The 22,810-nt window shown below is 33.4% G+C and overlaps 2 protein-coding genes across 4 annotated transcripts in view; one reads left to right on the top strand and one right to left on the bottom strand.

Annotated features, from left to right (window-relative positions):
- The first annotated feature begins 1,107 nt into the window (after positions 1–1,107).
- Positions 1,108–22,107, top strand: LOC118185308 (uncharacterized). Of its 3 annotated transcripts, none has more exons than XM_035355145.2 (3): positions 1,108–1,247; positions 4,098–4,565; positions 21,847–22,107. In XM_035355145.2, the coding sequence occupies exons 1-3, from the start codon at positions 1,202–1,204 to the stop codon at positions 21,993–21,995; spliced, it is 663 nt and encodes a 220-aa protein (XP_035211036.1). In that variant the 5' UTR covers positions 1,108–1,201; the 3' UTR covers positions 21,996–22,107. The 3 variants fall into 3 exon arrangements, with proteins under 3 accessions (XP_035211036.1, XP_035211038.1, XP_035211037.1); XM_035355147.2 differs by having other exon boundaries at positions 1,240–1,315; XM_035355146.2 differs by lacking the exon at positions 1,108–1,247 and adding an exon at positions 1,418–1,532.
- Positions 7,786–22,810, bottom strand: part of klhl10 (kelch-like protein 10) — a 70,152-nt gene continuing 55,127 nt past the window's right edge. The window contains exon 10 of the mRNA XM_085812919.1: positions 7,786–8,165. The gene's annotated coding sequence lies outside the window, so the exon portion shown is untranslated. The remainder of the gene's footprint in view (positions 8,166–22,810) is intronic.

The raw sequence follows: 22,810 nt of genomic DNA, 5'->3' as shown, positions 1-22,810 counted from the left end.
TCACATTCCCCTCGACTGAAATGTCGACTGGGGAAACGCGAACCTAAAATCTAGTAGTAACTAATTATCGCCTACTTCATTTTTTTTAGTTAGGGCGCCAACTTGTATATTCGTTAAGTTTACTTAAGAGCAGGAAGCAGGAAAAATCAGCAATGTCCTCGTCAAAGCTCAGATTCTATACCTCCTGACTGCTGGCTGGATATGCTTCCAGTTACACTTCAAAGGTAAGCAGCGAGGGGAAAATATCTTACAGTGAAAGAAAGGAAATTAAAAAAAAAATCATGTGGCATCTAACTAGTGGTATATCTTTAAGGTTATTCGTTAAAAATTGCATAAAGTAAATTAATTTTCAGATGAGGTCACCACCATTTATTCAACCAAAATCAGAAAAAAAAAATCATCCTAGATTCTACTGTTAGACATGCTGATGAAACACAAGCCAGTTTTCATTGCCCAGTTTCATGTTATAATATATATTAGGTGATCTGTGTCAACATAACAGGTAATAATAGTAACGTATTTGTTTTTCCTTAGACGTATATTACCTTACGAGACAGGAAAGAGGATCACAATGAGAATTTGTGAATAAAGGAAATGAACTGATTGTGCTTTTTTTTTTTTTTTTTTTTTTTCAGTTACTCGACTGCTATAAATTATGCATTAAAATTTAATCATTATGTGTAAAGAGTTTCTGAAGGTAATAACCATTAACTTCCACAACTTTCTAAAACTAGATACCTTAAATGATGCAATAACAACTGATGATTAACTCGAGTTCAAGAATGTAATATATCGATTAAAAAAAGTTTATGACTTCATAGATGTCTGAAATCGAATTTTGAGGAAATAGAGATCATTTGAGTTCATTTTTAAAGTACTCAATAAACTTAATCTATTCTTACGGGAAAAAAATTCTCACGAACTAAGATGCCATTGCGACCGGTTCCGTCAACAAAACTATGAGGAGAAATTATATTCTTTTTTTGTCTCCGCTTCCCCTTTCTCTGCAAACCACGATATTCCGTAAAAACTGTTACGATTTAAATCTTCCTATTACTAAAGGTGGACGTATGCAACAACGATCTTACCGGGGAGAGGCTCTGCTAGCACGTGTTCAATCATCCTGAAAGCCTGTTTTCCCAGACCTAAGAAACCCTCAGGCTTTTATCGTATTTTCCTCTCGAAGCTATTTAAGAGACCGATGATTTGTACCGGAGAACACAAGGCCTTAAGTCATCAAACCAACAGTAAGGATTATCTTCAACGAATATTTTTTGGTTTAATTTACCTCACTTCTTTCCAAACAGATAACGGGGTAAATGGTGGAAGAATTTCATCAATATATTCATGCATTTTTTGTACCACCTGCGTTGAATTTTGACTAAAAAATTCTTGTTGTTACTACTAGGAGATGTATCTCAAAGCCTCTGAGCCATTAAATGTGAATTTTTCAGTCTCTTGTATTCTTCGTAGGCTACCAAATTAATGGATGAATTTGAGGCGATATCTAATTCTCAGTGTGGAGTTTAATGGTATGTTGTGAAAGAATTGAAAGCACGTTTTTATCCAGATGCCATTTTATGAGTGGATATCTTCGATTCGGGATTCATAAACCTGTCTTCATGTTTTTGGTCAGGTCAAATATTGTAGGCCAAGAAAGTATTCCAGCATTTAATTCGCTTGAACGTTCCAGAGTTTTCATGCTCAAAGTAGCCGCTGTAGTGATATATTGTAACAGAAGTGGCTGAATTCGATTTACTGATCAAAGCTGGTGGAATGTTATAAATCAGAAATTGTGATTACATAGATGCAGATTACGGCTATAATTTACTAAAAGAGGTATTATTTCACCAAGATAGGAAGTACCACTTTGATTAAAATAAGAGAAGAAGGCTGCTACATGGATAAACAGATATGCAGCAAAAAGAATCTTCACCAGATACGTTAACGGGAAAATTAAAGCAACTAAAATTCGTAAGAAATCTACGATAACATCAGCCGTTGGAAGTCTATAATTCTAACAATTTAAATTGATCTGGTGTGGAATCACTGCAATCTGTATTAGCGAAAACAATAATATTTCGCTAAAGCATTCGGTAAACAAAGATGTCCAGCAATAGCTTTTGATTCTTTCTAATATGATTACCAAAGCAGTCTTCTGTATATAAATCCAAGAGGGTTCTAAAAATATTTATCTTAGGGAAACTGGTTGAACTTATATGATACAGTATACAAAGCAAATTGCAAGTAGCTTCTTTCCCCATTAGGGGCTCGCAGAAAAAGTTATCTGCACGTTTTATGCAACTCACAGTGAACAACCATGAAACATTTTATGCCATTTTGAATATTATCTTAGATTAAACAATTAATGTGTAAATTATTTCGTAACATGAATTCCCTCTTGGAAATATTTTAATACTTTGTATTGATTTTATTCAATTATTCTCGCATATTATTATCTAATCGTAATTATACAAATATTCTAGTGTATTATTTTCTAATCGTAGTTATAGAATTTGATAGATAATTCCTAGCCCGAAATTTAATTTATCGAAATTTATAAGCAAGAATGATAATTAAAATTTTCAGATGATAAGTAAATATTTTTAAACAATGTTTGTATATATGTATAAAGTAGTATTTTGGGTTCAATACCTTATAGATTTCATAAATTTTTATTAAAAAAAGTACGTTATCGTCCATTATTTTGCAAATTTAGATTTAGTTATTTATATTTCGTAAGCTGATGTGTTACATAATATGATAAATTTGAAATAGCTACTTATCGATCCCTTTGATGAATTCATGATCAATCTAATTTCTGTTTGACATTTATTCTAATTAATGTTTATTTATTTTTAAAATTTTGTATTGATTTAATTCAATTGTTCTCGGGTATTGTAATCATAACTATAGAAATATTCTAGTGTATTATTTTCTAATCGTAGTTATAGATATTGGTAGATAATTGCTAGCCCGAAATTTAATTTATCGAAATTTAGAAAAAATATCATAATTAAAATTTTCAGATGATAATTATAATAATTTTCAGATGATTAAGCAATATGATAAATATTTTTAAATAATGTTTATCTATATATATATATATATATATATATATATATATATATATAAAGTGGTTTAGGTTCAATAGCTTATAAATTTCATAACTTTTATTAAAAAAACTTATCGTGCATATTTTGGAAATTTAGATTTAGTTATTTGCATTTTGTTAGATAATCTGTTACAGAATTTGATAAATTTGAAGTAGCTACTTATTGATCACTTTGATAAATTTATGATCAATCTAATTTCTGGTTGATAATTACTCTAATTTATGTTTATTTACTATTGCTTACAATATTTATTCTATTAATACTTTTGCATTACAATTTTTCTTATTAGTAAACATTAATTAGAATAAATGGAATACAGAAACTAGAGTTTTATATTAGGGAAATGTCTGAAGTGGTCATTTGAATGATTAAAAGTTTAAATTATGATTTATCTCTAAATCTAAATCGATCAATTTAGTAATTTTTAATATTCTTCAAAATCTTGAGAACAACTCAGATGGACTATATTACCGCAATTTTGTTTTATCGAAATCTGATAATATTCGGATTAATGTTGATTTCCCTTTTGATTACTCGACAGCATTGGGGAAGAAATTCAAGGTCAGTGAAATAAATATGTCATGCGTAACTAAAATGCACATTTTGAATATGATCGGCTTTGATGCAAGGAATCTGCGCTGTTCGGTTAATCGTACAAAACGAATAAAGTATTTTAAAAACATTTTTTTTCCCTTCTTGATCTATTTCCCTAATTCTGAAATAAATCATAGCTGATAACGAATAAGAGTGTTTATTATCACAACAAACCAAATCAAATCTTCTTAAATTTAAACCGAAGGAAAGAGGCTTAGTATTTTTGGCATTGTGGGATCAAACGTAAACATTTTTTACAGTACGTTATTTAGCTGTTATTAACTACTGCTTACAATTTAAATCGTAATTCCTTTCTGAGCCATTTAGTAATTTTAAGAATACATATCAAAAACCAAAATTAATTTAATGAGGTAATTTATTCTTTAGGTGCCATGTGGAGTTCGAAGTTTCATTCCATTTTACCATTCCTATGCTTCAGTATTCTCCTGCTGTCTCCTGCGACAGCACTTCCATTGATGACTCAGAAGGCCCTAGAAGAGTTATTAAAAATGGGTATCGTCGGTGTCCTAATCGGAGGAGCTCATCATCATTTATCCAAACAAAAAGAACAAGAGAGCACTAAGCAACCTGCCGTCAGCGCGCAGCATCATCGCCCTATGCTACTACCAATGCCCTGGCATCATCCGAGTGTGCCTCAGCATCCCTTCATGCGCGCTCCACCATTGTTGCCTCCGTATCTCTCTCATCATCATCCTCCCGGACACATACTTCCACAAGTAGCACCGATCCATCCTCAAATGATGTCCATGTACCAACAGCCATCCCCGTGGATTTCACATTGGCCTAAAGAACAGGCATATGCAGGTTTGATGCATCAGTATCCTCCTCACATGGGTAAGTGTTTTGTATTTGGAAGGTCTTTACAAGGCTAATTTCGAAAAAATACAGCCAGCAATAATCGTTTTACAAGTAAAGCAAAGTTTTTTTTATATGGTAATAATGTAATTTACATTTAAGAACGAGCTCTTAGAAACAAAGCTCTCTGAATGAGAATTAAACGGGTTCGGTTTAACACATATTAGACAAAGATGTTATAAAACAATATAATAAAGAAGGAGTACTTTGATTTAAATTTCATGCTAAACTGAATAGTAATTTACACATGTAAGAATATATTGTCGTTGTTTTTGTGACTTATCTCGATCAGAGCAAGCCTAAGAAATGCATAACTGATCGTTGCAGGAAGGCAAGACTTCGCGTGCCATTGGCAAGGCCTTGGGCATCATATAGATGACAGTAAGACCCTATATCAGTAAGACCGTCATATAAATGACAGTAAGCTCAGTTTCTCTCCTAATTTTAAGGGAGAGCAACCCGTGGTGACAGATCCGAGGGTCTTGCGCCCCTCTTTCATTATCACCAACCTCTTGATAAGACTCTTGGCTGCCCGCATATTTTGAGTGTCCCCATGCCACAAAGACACTACACATTTATAAACATCCATGCTTTCTTCGGTATTCGAACCCGCGCCCTTGGATGCGACAGTCACTAGTCACTATCCCGGTTGGGCGACATAAGAATATATACTTCACTTAACTACTTCATATTTGTTTACTAAAGCCATTTTTAAACATCTCGAAGCAAACTTCTTTAAGAAATTCATAGTTCTCCATTCGCTAATGAATTCTCCTGGGAAAATAGAAAGTACTGCCACTCGAGAAAAATATTTGATGCAAACGTCGCACGCAAACGATCTGATGAAATAAAGATTCCGCTGCATCTTGAATGCTTAAGTCAATGATTCTCAACCTGTTTTTCTCCATACACCCCTTACACCATTACTAGAGGATCATTTCCCCTTCCCTTTCAAATATTCGAAAAATGTGTATGCATTTATTTCGATACAGATTATTGTTTAACGATGCAGCAAGAAGCAGATGGAATCAGGTTGACTGTATTCCCTCGCCTTGATACCATGCAATTCCTCTTTGGAGGATTCAACCGGGTTGAGAAACCCTGAGATAAGTCTTTTTTACTGCATTCTTCTAACAGTGGGGAAAAAAGAAATATATTTTTATAAGATATTAAAAAAATTACTAAAATACTGAGTGGAAATCAGTACTAAAACAGTAAAAAGCCACGCAGCATAATGAAGTATGTAATACCTAGCGCCATAATACGTCCTTTTGTTTGTTCTGCATCCTTCTAATAAAATAATCAAGTTTTAATGTGATTTTAAAAGGCCCTTTTGAGATCATTATGAGACACAACCACTAATTTTAGAAGCTTATTCGAGACCAGGGATGGGCAAATCCTTTTAACGATGGACTAAAAAGCTCTTTCGTAGTATCATTATGTGGGCAAGGCCATCACAAGGTGCGAGGGTGCTCGTGAGAGAATCTTTTGCAGTGTCCCTATTATTTACCAGGATGTGATTAAAGCGGGAACACCACTCTCTAGTAGAACTTTTAATTTAAATAGGACTTTATACATTTAATGTCACACTTTGTATTTTAAATAAGCCCCAGACATTGAAGGCGAGATCTCAACGGCCCTGCCTGCTTTCCATTCTCCAGGTCAAAGGTAACTGATATTGCATTGCTTTTCTTAAAGAAAGGAGGAATATGATTGGTTAAGACTGATTACTTGCAATTTTCAGTTCTCCAAATACGTCACAAATGTGATCTATTCCTATTGGTCATCAATTGATTGACACGTATATGCAATAAACACTAGAAGTGAAATGTTCTTTTCCTAAACTACCTTTTTCTGCTCAATGTTTTTATGTCAATAATATGCATATTTACTTGATTAACTTCTGAAGGAAAGCTGCTAGAAATTATAGAACTATATTCTTTGGTGGATGCTCATGTTTTCTGTTACACTGTATTACTCTCAGCTAAGGTCGACCGCTGGATCATTATGAATATATATATTGCAATAATAGATGTGCACCTTTACTGGTAATTTCGTCAGTTTGAGTACAAAATCGTATAAGAAAACGATGAAAAATCGTTGCGTAGAATTTCATAACGGGCCGCATTAAACCCTTAAAATGGCCCACGCGGCCCACAGGCTGACTTTCGCACACTCCTGTTCTAAGCGAATCTGAGTATTTGAACATTTTTGGTATCTTATATGGGTTCTAGACATAATTTTCTTCCATGGATGCATTTCTAATTTAATATTCATTCTTATTTCATTAATGGCACGCTTTTTACCTGCTTTTAGCACGTTTCGTTTTGAAGTTTTTTTTCTTCCAATGGCGGGCACTAGCCATCATATGTGTCGACCGCTACAAGACCGGAAAGGGTGGTCGCTTTATTATAGAAGCATCTAATAGGTGGACTACCGTTGCTTATTAGACAATTTACACCCATACCTTCTCCGAGATTCGAACCCGCCCTCTCCGGTACGGTAGTCAGAGTCACTAACTACTTTCTCGTCTAGGCGGCTTTTCTGCTGAAGTATCTGCCCCTTTTTCTTAACTTCGGTTTAGCAGTCAGTACTGTATGAATCTTGAAGAAATCTTAAATATCAGAATTTCTCATGATTTCATTTTAATTTTAATATTGTTTTCAAAATTCTGTTCTTTCCTTTCATAGCGCTTTGAATATTAATTTATTGGTGCTTCTGTTTTTTATTACTGTTTGATATAAAGTACTCCTGTTCTAAGTGAAGCTGAACTCGATATCAAACTCAATGATATTCACTAAATTTCATTTTAGTAGTTAATTTTGGTAACATTGCTATTAAAACTAATATTATTTTCCTTTTTTCAGGATAGATTTCGTACTTCAGAGTTCGGGTGTTTGTTTTCGCCTACGTATATTTAACTTGATTTAGTATATGCATCCGTAGGATTAAGAATTGTTCGCAATGAAACGTGATGTGATATTCTTCAGTCATTTTAGTGTATATATCTCAAAATATATTATTTTAATATTTCCTTTTATAACACGAACGCTTTCTGAGCTTTATATTTCTTCTAAAAATAGCTTTCTTGGTATTCAAACTTATTTGCCCTTATTTTTCCGCCTTACAAGTTTACGTATATTTTCATAATAATTCGTTCTTTAAGTTGATTTCATTAATTTTATTACAAAATCCTCACTGAGGATTCAGTTTCAGTTTTAATGATTATTTCTGGGTACCAATATGACATTTCCTCTTGGTATACATTGAATATATCAGTCAACCCTGAAAAATAGAGGTTATACAAATTACAATGTCAAATACGGTACGAGATTTTAAAGGTGAGAGAGACACAGAGCTAAAATTCAGCACATTAAGATATGAGAAAAGGACTAATACACAGTTTAACATTCCTTCAAATTTAATAGATCTTTCTTGATAGCATAACTAATTCTTCACACACTAAATTGTCTCCCTTCAGCTGCTTTATCACTTCATCATTGCCTAATTTGAATCTCTCTTGACCTGATTCATCACTTCATAACTCAAAGAATCAGAATCCCGATTCAGAGAAATCTCCTGTAAAGTAAAATCCAAATCAGTATCATTAATTTCAACTAATCATCAGAAAAAGAGTAACAAATTTTAGTTAAGCAAAGCTAGTTAGCGCAAATTGTTTTTAAAGGTCTTAATCCTGCAACTTAACCAAAACCAAATGCTTTTTTGCTCAACGTCCTATATTACTTCTAAAAAGCTATTAATTAAATTAAAGCAAATTTAGTTTTTTATGTGTCTTTGATAAATAAAATGTACCATATTACACTGCTCTCCCCCAAAATCAACTGTTATTTCATTTGCTTGTTTACTAGCCTGGAAGGACAAGCACTACTTTCTCATGCACGAGGATGTACGTGGTGTGTATTTGACCCCACTGTCAATATATCCTTTTCTCAAATTATTACTATCTGAAATACACTCTTAGACAAAAAAAAAAAAAAAAAAAAAAAAAAACGCGCACCGAGAAGATATTAAGCAAATTGGATACAAATTGATATGCATACAGGTTTCGACGGAAAATGCAAAATTTTACATTTTGGCTGCCAATGAATGAAGCCTTGTCGCTATAGCGCATCTGATCTGCGTAACTGGCAGGATATTTAAGAGGAGAAATTACGATTCCAGGTCATAGATTCTTCACGAATTTCATTCCGTGTAGTCTGGTAGACAGTAACTATGGTTCGCATACACGTGCGCGAACGATATGCGCAGATGTCAGAATTTGAGAGAGGTCGTGTGGTTGGGCTCAAAGAAGCCGGTTGGTCTTATCCGCGAATAGCTCGACATTTGAGCAGGAGCGATGCCTTAGACGATATTAAAGTAAGCGGTAGGCCTGGAGAAACGAGAGAACCTGAAGACCGAGCAATCGTCAGAGCGGCACTCACAGCCCCAGATGCACCATTATCATCGATTGTACGTGCAACTAGTGTTTCAATGATAATAAGGACCATTCATAGACGGCTCACAGAAAGGCAGCTGAGGTCACGGCGCCCCTTGCGCCGACTACCATTCACCTCTGTACAACGTCAAGCCCGTTTGCAGTGGTGTCGGGCTCATTCGCACTGGAATATGTCACTGACTGGAGTAGAATAATCTTCAGTAATGAGTCCCGCTTTGAACTGAGCCCCGATGTCCAGCGAAGACGAGTCTGGAGACGCCCCGGACAGCGGTGTAATACCAACCTGACTGTCTTCCGCCAGACAGGCCGACAACCAGGAGTGATGGTCTGGGGTGCCATTTCATTTCATAGTAGGACCCCTTTGGTTGTCAACAGTCGCAACCTTACAGCACAGTGGTACGTCGACGAAATTCTAAGGCCCGTTGTCTTGCTCTTCATGTCACGCCCCCCTGGGCTTACATTTCAGCAAGATAATGCCCACCCCCACACTGCACATGTTTCTACTGCTTCCCTTAGTGCTTGCCGAACATTACCTTGGCCAGCAAGGTCGCTTGGCCAACCAGCTCGAGATGTTGACGATCTAACTCGCCAGTTGGACAGAATTAGGCACGATATTCCTCAGGAGGACATCCGCAATATCTATCAATTGATGCGAAGCCGAATAACTGCTTGCATAAGAGTCAGATGTCGGCGAACGCGTTACTGAATTTTTCACTTTGTGAAGCTCTATCACTTCAATAAATCATCCAGTTTTTCTCAAACTGTAATTATTTGTTTTTCTGTACATGTACATCACTTCTATCGATTTTCGTCCCATTTGGATAACTTCTTTCTTGGTGCGTCTTCTTTTTTTTTTTTTTTTTTTTTTTTTTTTTTTGTCTAAGAGTGTATGTTTTATAGAATAAATCTGCATAAAATCTACTCTTTTTACATTACATATTCTCAAAGAATTCTCCACAAATATCGATACACATATTAAATTACTCAAACTAATTTTAGCATATTTAATATAGAAGTAAACGTAAATTATTTCATTAATATGCACAAAAAATTAAATCATAATTTTATTATTTTTTTGTATTAAAATATAATTATTACTGGATTATTTTGTAATTATTATTTATTATCTGTTATATATATATAAATTATTTATTTCTGTTATATCTTTTCATATAAGTATATAAATAATCTCAAAATAAATTCAATCAATATGGTACTATGAAAATTCGTCCACATAACATAAAATGTTATCAAATTTTGCCGTCTTCTGATAAATTGTAATATTTTTGACGCATTGAAAAGCTGTGACCTTGCTCAAAAGAATTAATTATTTATTAAGAAGCTAAAAATTTGAAAACCTGATCTTAAATAAAAATTATGAATGTTTTTGAGTAAAAGTAACAAGACGAATGATTGTTGGAGAAGTTAAAGTAACAAGAATCAGTTAATATTCATAAATTCGCAGGACCAGATTGGAATTTTTCCTTCTGCTGGCAATCATATTGCAGCGTATAAAAAAATTATAGAAAATCGATTAACAAATAATTTTTTATTATTCTCGTTTCAAAAGAGGGAGAAATCATTAAAAATTGTAAAATCCTATAATAGATACATTTTCCAATATTGGAATTTTAAAATAATTGACTTGAAATGGTCGAAAATTCGCCGAAAATCTAAAAATTATATTGAAAATTCAGTACAAACTTCGTTTGAAAGATTTTTATCGCTTTATCCGATGAAGCAAACGGTAAAACTTTGAGATTTATAAATTGTTTGTTAAGCAAAGAAATGCGCAAAATATCGACAAAAAATCGTTGCAACATTAAATTTAAATATCTACTTGACTGCTAAAATCTGCTAAATCTACTATCTACTAAAATAGAACTTAAAAAAAAAACTCTTGAAGGTACACTCATATACAAATGTTGTTGCTATTGTTGTTGTGACTAATCACACTTGTATAACCTAATCAAAAATAAATAAATAAATAAATAAGTAAAACTGCGAAGTTTATTGTGGCAAGGACTATGAGATACCGTCTTGCATCTTACCACTCGGCTACGACTTGCGTCTTTGGCAAAAGCTTTGGGCGCCATACACTGGGTGACAGCATGATTTTGCCCAGTTCCACTCTAATTTTAAAGGACAGTACCCGGGGGGTTCAAAAGGTCTTCCACCCCTCTTTCCCTAATACCATACCAAACGAAGGAACGTCCGGCTCACTATATATTCAGAGTGCACCCATGCCGCAAATGGAGCCATGCCGCAAATTCTCTGGGGCTCGAACTCGGACCCTTCGATTCGGTAGTAAGAGTCACTAACCACTATCCTGTTGGGCGGCCACGTACAGATTCTTCATTTTACAACACTGTTCTGTGTATATTTTATTGCATAAGCACCCAGTCTCAAAAATTCGTGGCCTGTGATCACTGACATTATATTTAAAATGTTCTACTGGTTCTCGTTTCTGTGTAACAAAAGAGGAGAGGGTGTTTATCTATCACAGTTTGGCTGTGTAGGAAGTACTGATGAGTGTCTGAAAGTGTGATAATAACACGGCAGCATTAAAGGAAATATGCACAAATCCTTTGATAAGTAAATCCTTTGAAAAAAAAACCTTTGATAAGTAATGCTTTGATAAGATTAAAAAAAAGAACTTTAATAGGAGGTATAAATAGCGCCTCTTCAATGCCTGCTGTGTGGGGGTGCGCAGCTTCCCAGAACGCGCATAGTCGGCACTGAACCATGGCCAATTAGAGCGTAAAGGACGAAAAATATTCCCTTTGCTACATTCAGGCCTATTCTCTTTACTGATTTAAAGTGAAATTAAAAATTAAAATAAAATAAAGCGGAGCTAAAACCACCAGTCCTCGAGATATGAAAGCACTTTGGTCGAATCCTCCAAATACAAGTAAAACATTGCTTAAGGTATAAAAATGTAACATGACTTTTGGTTTAAGTTCTAATATAAAAGAAAATATTTGAAAAGTTAATTATCATGTTCAGGAGATGAAATTTAGTGAGAAAAATTTATTTCAGTAATGCCGAATCCATAAAGTACGAACGAACCATTGCTTATGAATGGTAAATTAACACGGTGTAGCACGAATTTTGCTTTAACATCTAAATAAGAAGCAGTCTTACAAAACAAATTGCATACTCCTGCTCATGAGGTGGAATTTATTCACACAGAACGTATTTAATTCCTTTATATTACTTATGTGGAATCCTCGAAATACAAGGAAAGATTCTATTTAAAATAACTTATTGGTGTTAAAAAGTGTTACGTAAACTTTGGTCAAACTTTCAAACAAGAATAAATCTTTGAAAATTCTTTGAAAGTTCATATTCATGATCAGGAGGTGATATTTAGAAGAAAGCAGCTTATTTCATCTATTTGAAAGATTAAAAAAAAGTGAAATTTTGTAAATCTGTGTTACAGAGATTAATTTATATTCGACAGTGAAGGAGATGAAAACTGTAGTCCCATTTTTATTGCCTTATTTTTTAAATGAATATGCAATAGGAAAAACGTAATTACGCTACAACAGGAAAGACGGTTCGAAAAGTAAACATAACCCTTAACCGCAATCAAGATGTACGCTAAAAAAAAATAAAAATCAACAATTAACCCTTTGCGGCACAGTGTGTCCGGTTTGGACACACCTTAAAATTTCCTTCTGTACGCACAGAAAAATTGAATGAAAAAGGATTTATAGGTTACTATAGGTTACTCTGAACCTTCTTTATTTATAGTAGATGGCAGCTCAACACAAACTAATCCATATATTTTAGCCATGTTTAGTTTTTAAGGAAAACCCTCATTTTTCAAAGAAATCTTCCAGATTTTTTAGGGTATAAAAGGAATTGTTTGAAAAGAAATTTCTATGTTATTTTTTTGGCTGTATGCTAATCTCCTTATTCTATATTAGTTTTAAATTTTTACCTTGAAATCTTGCCTAAAATCAAACGTCGAACCTTAGGTGTGCCCAGAATGAGCTCACCGATAATCTAGGACAATTGAGATTCTTTATTCTTTGTTTCTCCGCATCTCATCGGTCAGTTCATTGACAACAATGCTCGTTTCAGCACTCTTTTCGAAGCTGTATTCAATCAGTGTGCCACGTTGGGCACACCCACAGAATTAAAACGATAAGTGCTATCTTCACAAAATTTTACTTGTGTTTTCCTCTAGGCCTAATTAGACTGCCTACCTTTTTTTTTTTTTTTTTTTTTTTTTTTTATCAAAACTCCAACTTTAAAAGATAGCGTGCCGGAAAAGGTTAATTAAATGGGATGAGGTAAAATGAAAGTGTTTAGTGAAATTAATTGCCTGTTGTTATAAATATTTGTTAAACTGGCAATTCTGATATTAAGCATGATACTTCATTCCCTCAGCACGATGTTTCCTCTGTTGTTCTCGTAACGATGTCTCTCGTTCTTAAGTGAAGCATTAACATCCAACTAATCCTTTATATTTAATTAACCAAATTTAAATATAAGTAAAATGTTTAAGTTTCAAATTCATAGCTTAGGTTGAATTCCACGTATTTTATTAGTGTGAATAGTACTTTGTAGAGTCATCAGGGTTTTCTTTAAAGCAGGATACATGAAGAATGAGCAATGCCCCCGCCGAGACTCGAACCCGGACCTCTCGAATCGCACCAAGTGTGCTAACCGTTAGAGCCCGAAGGCATGCCGGAAGAAGGGAGAAACGAATTTTTATTATAAAAATTTAGCTTATCATTATTAGAGTGTACTTTAATTCAGAAGTCAAACAACAAAAATCAGCGTTATATTTTCAAATTTTCACAGGACTAGTTTCGATGGTTTTACAGAACCATCGAAACTAGTCCTGTGAAAATAATTTTCTTAAAAGCTGTGAATAAAGACGGATTGGAACTGGGATCTTTAACTAGAACTAAAACTTTTAAGCTTTTACTGCAGTTTTTATTTAGTGTAGAAACTCATTGAAAGATATTTGCTGAATGGAAATTTTTCAAAGACAGTAATTTTTGATCTACTGTAGGTGCCGCTTAATTGCGATTACGTTTGTCCAAAACTGTTTTCATAACATTAACCGAGCAATACATCAAACAATGAGAAAAAAGTGTCCTTCAAAATAGAAATGGAATTTGAATAATTTAATATTAAAAAAGTCAAGAAATATATAAATAGATATTTTCACATTTTAATTAGGAAAATGCAGATGTTTGTTTATGAAATGCTTATAACGTTTCTGGAAGTTATTCGACCAGTGCTGTACCCCTAAACTTAACATTCGGAAATCATCCTTCATTGGAAGACAGAATGCTAATATAAAATTGATATATTCGTCAATTGTAAAACTTATTGTTCTGACTTCAGATTAGGTGTGAAATTGGATGGCACTTGACTTTCAGATGAATTAAGACACAATAACACGCCGAATAAATACTAATTCAGAAGTCAAACAACAAAAATCAGCGTTATATTTACAAAATTTTCACAGGACTAGTTTCGATGGTTTTACCGAGCCACCATCGTCAGCTGCAAAAGCGCAAATGAACGAGATAAGACATAATGATCAAAGCTCATACAGCTTTGATAATGATCAGATAAGATAAGAAAGCCTGGACAGAAAATAAGCTAGTGGCGCCATCTGTTGATGAAACCAGAACTAAAAAATAATTTCTTTAAAGGCCGAAGGCAAAGATGCATTGGAATTAGGATCGCTAATTAGAACACAAAGATTTTTTTAAATGTGAAATGCCCATGGTGACGATGGTATTTCCGTAAAACCACCGAAATTAGTCCTGTGAAAATTTGAAGATATAACGCTTATTTTTGTTGTTTGACTTCTGAATTAGTATTTGTTCGGCGTGTTATTGTGTCTTAATTATAGTGTAGTTTATTTTGTCAAACAGGTTATAATGTGCGGTTAGCTGCGTTACAAACTAATATTTGATAAAATAGGTTACTTTGCTAAACGTTAAGTTATAATACACCATAAATGTAACAGTGACTAATGTTAATTAAAATAACTTGTTACTGATGTTTTAAACGTTAAGATAGTGATAAATACATTTAATGTTTCTTTTATAGTCAAACGTTTTTGTTCCCAACAATAGAAACTTCAGTTATGTTTAAAGTTAGCACTTCTTTCTTAATTTTCGGCGTTTGCATCTATCAGAATCCCAAACCATCTTTTGCAGAATTTCCTCCATGAATCAGCAATATCGAGCATTGTCTCTGCATAGTTTTTGAGTCTGGTTCTTCTTTATGATAATAACATTTTAGTTACATGAATTTAAATAAGCAACTACTATGAGAACAAATAACAAACATAGGACAGAGGGTTAGAAATTTACTTATAATTCCTGGCCAGTATGATGTATTTACCGTTCAGGTACTTTCAAAGCTGCCCTAATTTTTTCGTTCATAGAAAGTTCCATTGGAAATAATGTATTCAAATAAAAATTTTTCATGGATAAATCTATTTTATTATTTTATATAAATAACATTGATTATTTTTTTAATTTTTAAATAGTAAAATTCTTTAAAATATTTAGTCGTTCAGTGCTTTAATATTCATATAAGTAAAGGAATTTCATTGTTAATTAATACTTACTTTATAAAATATATTTAAAGAAATAAATATTAATACATAAATAAAACATTTACTAATCCATAAAAGTCTCATACGCCATCTTCATTTTTGCAATTCTTAATCATAGGCATATTCTTCAATCACAAAAGTGTTTTAAATTACGCAAATACAAACACTCTCAACGTTGCGAACGAGTTATATTACGAATAATCTATCGTACCATGTATTCGTTCCTAAAATGTTACTAGATTCGCTTTACGTGCTTTCTAATGATGTTCGTGAGATAAAAGCTATAAATGCTATCAAATAAACAATTAAAAAAAAAATAATAAAAAAAAATCTGAAATTTTTCAGATTTTAAATTACGTCCAAAGGGGCGTTTTTTTTAACGTTTTGAGTGTTACCTTTATTTATTAAATATCATGTTCTTTGCACTTAAACCATAAAATTCAGTTCAAGAGCAATATCGCAAAATAATGTTAAATTAAGCATATCTTTAGAATTTCCGATATACACAGTCTCGCGAGCTGGAGATAAAAGTTTTTTTTTTTTTTTTTTTCTATATCACGTTGCCATTTCTCGCTTTTAAAGCATTGAGTTTGTAAATCAAAAATTCGTTAAAGTTTTACAAAATATAAAATCTATAATAAAACAAATTCCAAATTTGGGATTTCAGATGCCCATATTCGCAGTAGGATTTCGTCATTCAAAATTCGATGGCTCTATGTACCATTGTTTTATCACAATGCGAGAAATAGGCAATCATTTATGCAGATTTTTCATTATTTAATTTCTTCAAATATAATGCAGGACTCTAACATTTTGTGGCAACAGTTTGAAAAGTGAACCGACGTTTATAGGAGTCCGACGCAAAATCGCAAAACGAAAACAACAGTCCTTCAGGGACAAAGCCCCTTTGGACTAATAATAAATAAATAATTCGTTTTAAAATTTAAGCGTAGTATATTACAAATAAAAACTTATAGATAAATGGTTATTTTACTACCCATGTACGTGGTCGTTTTTGAGGCATGTGTGGGTAGGATGAGGTTATTAGATGTTTACACAAGTAGGAATGAGCGAAAGTCTGATTCATCCTCTGAAGACTCATCGACATTTATGTTGAAGATGCTATATGAGAGGAGGAAAGAGTTGTCATGTAGATTATCCAGCAACACAGATTTTTCAAGTGTCTTTCATAAGAAGCTAAATATCTAAACTTGTCTGAATAGGTTTTTCTTTTTGTTTCTTTTTTTAATTGTAAATAAGACGGTAGTGCTGTATGGTATCATACATAGCAGACTTAACTTTAACAGATTTCTCAGAGTTTGTACCCTGGTTTTCCAAAAAGAACTCTTTTCACTCTCATATTCCTCCACTCTCTTTATTTATCACTCAACATATTCCTCCACTCTCTTTATTTATCACTCCATATTCCTCCACTCTCTTTATTTATCACTCAACATATTCCTCCACTATCTTTATTTATCACTCAACATATTCCTCCACTATCTTTATTTATCACTCAACATATTCCTCCATTCTCTTTATTTATCACTCAACATATTCCTCCACTCTCTTTATTTATCGATCAACATATTCCTCCACTCTCTTTACTTTACTAACCACTTTAGTTTTCACTCCACACTCTTTACTTTACTCACCACTTTTATATGAAAAACCAACAACAATAATAAATCCCTTAGAAAACTTTCTTGAGATTCTTTGAACAATATTTTAAGAGTCTTTTCTCTCCTTTATTAATAATAAATGGATCTCTTTTTGTAGCAGTAATTTAAATACATCCAAAATGTGATAAAACTTTTCCAATTTTATTCGGCTAAATGTTTCACATAAAGAATTATTTTTGCGTTTGGCAATATGTCGTGAAGAAAGACGATGGACATTATGTTTTCTCGCCTTTTTTTAGATTCAGATCAGCATTAATCATTTTGTTTACAGTTGACACAGCGATTTTAATGATTTTGTGCCTGACTTAAAACATTTTGTCTCTGCAACATTCGAAACATTCCTTTTTCTTCCTTTGATACGTATTTGGAACAATTTACCCACATGAAGTCAAACTTTGTCTGTTTCCCCCCCTTTCTTGTTGACAGTATTACCTATCGTAGCTTTAGATATCGAAAAACATGGCTTTCAGTGCGTGTTTTAATAACTAGATATTAATCATTTTCTTCGGAAAGAAAATAAACATAACCTTCCACCATTTCTTCTTTAAAGCAACATTTAGCATGAATACAAATCTGTCAAGCAGAAGACGATAACTTAAATTAATTTTAATGACGATAATTTAAATTTAATTTTTAATATTTCAATAAAGCTACGGTTTGTTACAACGCAATTAAATGAATTAAACCTCACACATTTGGGTAAGGCAAGTTCTATTAAGAAATTAGCTTGTATTAAAAAGTGGTCATTTAAGATTATTTAAAATATAGCAGCATGAACGGTTCTTACTAACGCTACCATCTTGATAGATTTTAACATATGAACTAACGGATTCGCCTTTATCTAAATCTTCCAGCGTTTTCTGAATTTCCACTTTTGAAAGATGAAATTATAATATGAAGGTTATTTCTGTTTATACGAAACATATGTTTGTTTGTTTAGCATTCATTTCTGTTCTGTTTTTTAGATTTCATATGCTATTTAGCCTGGTTTCTTTATATTTTTTAGAGGCTTAGGAAATTTGGAAAAATTTCCTCGTATAAATTTACTGTAATTACTTTTCAGCTGAATAAATTTGGGCCTAGAGAAATTTTCCCGTGAACTCTTAACTTTCGTCAAGAGGAAGTCCAATAACAGATACAATGAAAGAAAGTGTTTACAAAGAAAGTGTTGTAAAATTCATATTTGAATATCGAATTTTATTAGTGAATTTTAATATGACATTAAATATGACCGAATTCTAGTTTTCTTCTTCCAAATCTTGCCTGTAAAATCTAAAACAAAGAGCGTTTTTACTGTCTGTATCTATTTTATTATGTTATATTTGGAAGGAAATTACATGTTCAGTCACTACCTCTTCTATAATAACGTTACATAAAAATGATTCAGTTGGTGATATCCAAGTTAATTTTATAGTGAATCCCTTTCAGGATTCACTATAAAAAATGTTGGAACACAAAGGCCTATATCAGCGAAATGTAGTAGCCCAAATTATAAATCTGCTGTTAATATAAAAATGAAATATGAGGGAACTTAAAAAAATGTTAAATCGTGAAGTTGTTAAAATGTTAAAAATAGTATAAAATGAACATAATAAAAATCATGAAAAGTCTTTTAAATTTAAAAACTCATTGTATAATATGAACTTTGCTGTTATAAAAATTAGAAGTGTTATAAAAATTTTATATAATTTATCGAACTTAAATTCACATATGGGGGAAGGGTATTTCATAAATATTCATATTCAGTGTTTTTCTGAAATGTATGCAAGTTAAAACTCATTTCTCATAAATATATGATACGAAAGTCCAATAAAGCATTAAACGCATTTTAATATCTGTCAGTATATTCTTTATTCTCGTTATTTATAAAAATCCATTAAAGACAGATTTTATATTGCGCAAAAGAAAATCTATTAAATTAATTTTGCGCAATATAAAATTGAGAATTAACAGGTTTCTCGTGATAAATAAGTTGGAAATGCGGAAACAATCTCTAAAGGCCTTATTCCGAATATTAAAGAAGTTTCTGGTCTCTTGCAAAAAAATCGTTCAGAACTAATAAAGAATGCAGGTATGTTTACTATACATAAGACATCTTTTTCAATATCCGAAATGAGTCCTGACGAGAGCCAAGTAACAGGACCAACAATCGTCAGCACAAGTAGAAAAATAGGTGTGCACCCCTCGCTGAACGATTTTATTTAAAATGTTACTAAAGTGTTAATAAAGACTTTCGAAGACTTATAAGACACTTGTAGAAAGCGTTCTGAAACATAAATTTGGAATAATGCGCATTAACATCAAAATTCACCAGTGATTCTTTCGAAGTTGTGTTTTCCACCGCTTGCTTCAAGAGAAGCAATTGGCTGCGTCTCTGTCGTGTTAGCATGTCGAATAAACACAGTCTGTCAGAAAGTACAACGCAGCGAACCACAAGAAAGGGTTCGAAACGCAATCGGAATCAGCAGATCGTAGCTTCCGCCATTGAATTGAGCCGAAGTATAATTACTGGCTTATGATGTCGGTTGCAAACGACGAGTTCGGAAGATGTTCTGGTCAAGGTCGAGGTATAAAAATACAACCAGTCTTCAAACGTTGCAAAGACACCGTCCGTCCGTTTAGTATCACCGTTATGGATACAAATCATCCGCAGACGAGGCCCACCAGCGGCCGAGCGGTAACGTCGCTGAACACTGGTAGTTCGGTCCGAGGTTCGAATCCCGCGAACGGGCTGGCTGCATGGGTTTCGTGGTTTTCCCCATGTGTAACGTGTATACGAGCCAGTTTCCCTTAAAAAGTTCTCCACGGAGGCATCCCTCCCTTAAGGCAGATAGCCCTCGAGTGCTTTGCCATAATCTAATAAACCAAATCAAGCCAAACCATCCGCAGACGCCTCCTCCACCCATGTATATTGTAAGCCAATGACTGCCGCCCAACCGATATAGTGGTTAGCGTTGCAGACTGCCGTGCCGAAGGGCCCGGGCTCGAATCCCTGACAAGTGAGCATGTTTGTAAATGTATAGTGTCCGAGCGGCATGGGGACACTCTAAACATACGGCGAGCCTAAATTCCTCTCGAGAGGTTGGTGGTACGGAAAAGGGGTGGAAGGCCCCCAGACCTGTCCCCCCCGGGGATGTTCTCCATCAAAATTGGGGTCGGAACTGAGCTTCACCTGTCTGGTGCTCAAGGCTGTTGCCAACGGAAGTCGTAAACTTGAGCTTCTTGTCACGAGGCATTTCATGGGTTAGGGCTGATTATATGTTTGACAAGTGAGCATTAGCAACAACAACAAGCCAATGAGTTGTGTTCCAATGGCTTCTTAACATTGTGCGACTCAAAGAAACCGGACTCAAGAACACTGTGATTGGAGACCTGCAGATTGAAGCCAAGTTTTTTTTTTCTCCGACGACAGCAGATTCAGCAGAGAACCGGAAAATCGAGGAGGGTACATATTTCCAACCATAGACCTGGCTAAGGGTAGCCAGGTTTTCCAAATTTTTCGGACTGTTACGATTTATTACCTACTAGCGTACTTTATTACTAACTGTCTTTGATAAGTGTTGCCTTTGTACGAACCATGCGTCTTGCTCGAAACCAGTTTTCACAGTGTTGCCATTCATAAAAATATAAAGTTTTCAATTTATTTCTCAAATTTGATTAGTCTGTAATTGTTTAACAAAGTGATCGATTCTAAAATAATAAAAATATTTCTTAATAGTTTTAATTTTCACTTTGTTCTTTAATAAAATATAATTAATGCAAATTCAAACGCATTAGCATAACTGAATTAAGATCATATTTTGCAAAATTTCGGAGCATAGAAATTAAGGTGCTCCAGAAAAATATGATAAGAATATTTGACCAAAACGATATTATTCCCTCATTTAATGATGATTAATACCGAATATTAATATTAATATTTAGAACTCTTCATTCTTGTTTTAATAAATATACTTCTCCTAATAACTCTTAGCTCTAATGTCATTTTTGGTACTAGTCTTTTGGCTCGTATAACATGAAACGTTTTAGAAAAATAACCTGTTACCAGTCGTCTAACGGGGAGTTACTTATATTATGAAATTATTGTTAAATTCCTTTTTTAGTAATGCTTAATATAAATAGTAAAAATAAACATTTTATGTGAAGCGTTTTTGCATTTGGCTTTTTTCCTACTTTATATTAATTCAGATTGGAGAGTTTGAATTGAAGTTTTAAGATATTTGACATTTTTTAAGACGTCTTCCAAATGCAACAATAGAAGTAGCAGTATATTTCTACACTAGTGTTGCTTTTTTTACAATACTGCTCAAGCAATAAGGATGAAATTTTTCTTGCCAGCAACTATGACAACTTTTACCAGAGCGTTCTTTAATGTTAAAATGACTTGTTTTAGAGAAAAGTTATTAATTCTTGGAAATTGTAAGAAAGATTCTTGCAATGTAAGAAAAATTTTAATAAAATGCTTAATATAGAATTAAAGTTAGAATCATATTTTAATACTCTCTTATCTAAATGTTTTTATAGGAATTTCAAGTTATTCGAGTTTATCAAACCATCCAGGGCAGGATCTACCTGGTTTCTCCGACTTAGAAAATATTCCTCCATTACGGCCTTGGCACCCTCCACCACCACCATCATCAATAATCCAAAGAATACTAGAATTAGATAAATAAAGGGAATCCAATAGCTACTGTGGTCTGAAGAAATGACTGGGACTCGGAAATAGAATGTATATAATGTTATTTATGAGTACAAAATAAATTTATGTTTTGTTTAGATAGCTAATTAAGGTGATTGCTTATTAATCTCTCTTGAAGCTCCATCCGATTTATCAGGTTAAATGCAGTCTTTCCAAAAAAATGCATCTTTGGTTTCAGTGATTCGATAATTAGAACCCCTTCTCGTTACTTTTCGGCGTCGAGATGACATCCGACCTAAGGCTGAGGTGACTAACTGATTAAAGTCATCCTGACGAAAAAAAAAATTTTAATGTGGCCACCACATGACTTCTTTGTATAACCTATTAAATTATACACAATTTTTGCTGCATTTCATTCAAACGTATTTCCTCGAATTTCATTAGAGATATATTTCTCATTCAATCAATTCAACTCTCACTTCGCGGCAAGGCAAAAGTACATAAAAACTCCAAAGACCTTCATTAAAAATTGTAAAATTCAGATAACCGTAAAACACCAAATACAGTTAAAAACGGCTAATTTTTTTTCTTACGATTAAAATTAAAGTTTCTACGCAAAAACAAGCCATTCGTCCAGCGGGCAAGAAGACAAAATTTTCGGTTCACAAAACTGAAAGTTTACTTTTGGTCCCCCGTCGACTTGGTTGAAAAGACATTGAAGTTGGTGCAGAAACTGACTTAATTCACTATTCTACTAAGATTTTCAAATATAAATAAATGGCTGCTTCATTAGGCTTAATTTTTGTTGCTGATAACTCTACAATTATTACATTCATATTAACTAAAAGT

This window comes from Stegodyphus dumicola, chromosome 3, assembly GCF_044657685.1.
Source record: "Stegodyphus dumicola isolate Sdum_Otavi_A_Nest chromosome 3, ASM4465768v1".
Taxonomy (NCBI): domain Eukaryota; kingdom Metazoa; phylum Arthropoda; class Arachnida; order Araneae; family Eresidae; genus Stegodyphus; species Stegodyphus dumicola.
The sequence above is the reverse complement of the archived record's forward strand: the minus strand, read 5'-3'. Positions and strand labels throughout refer to the sequence as shown.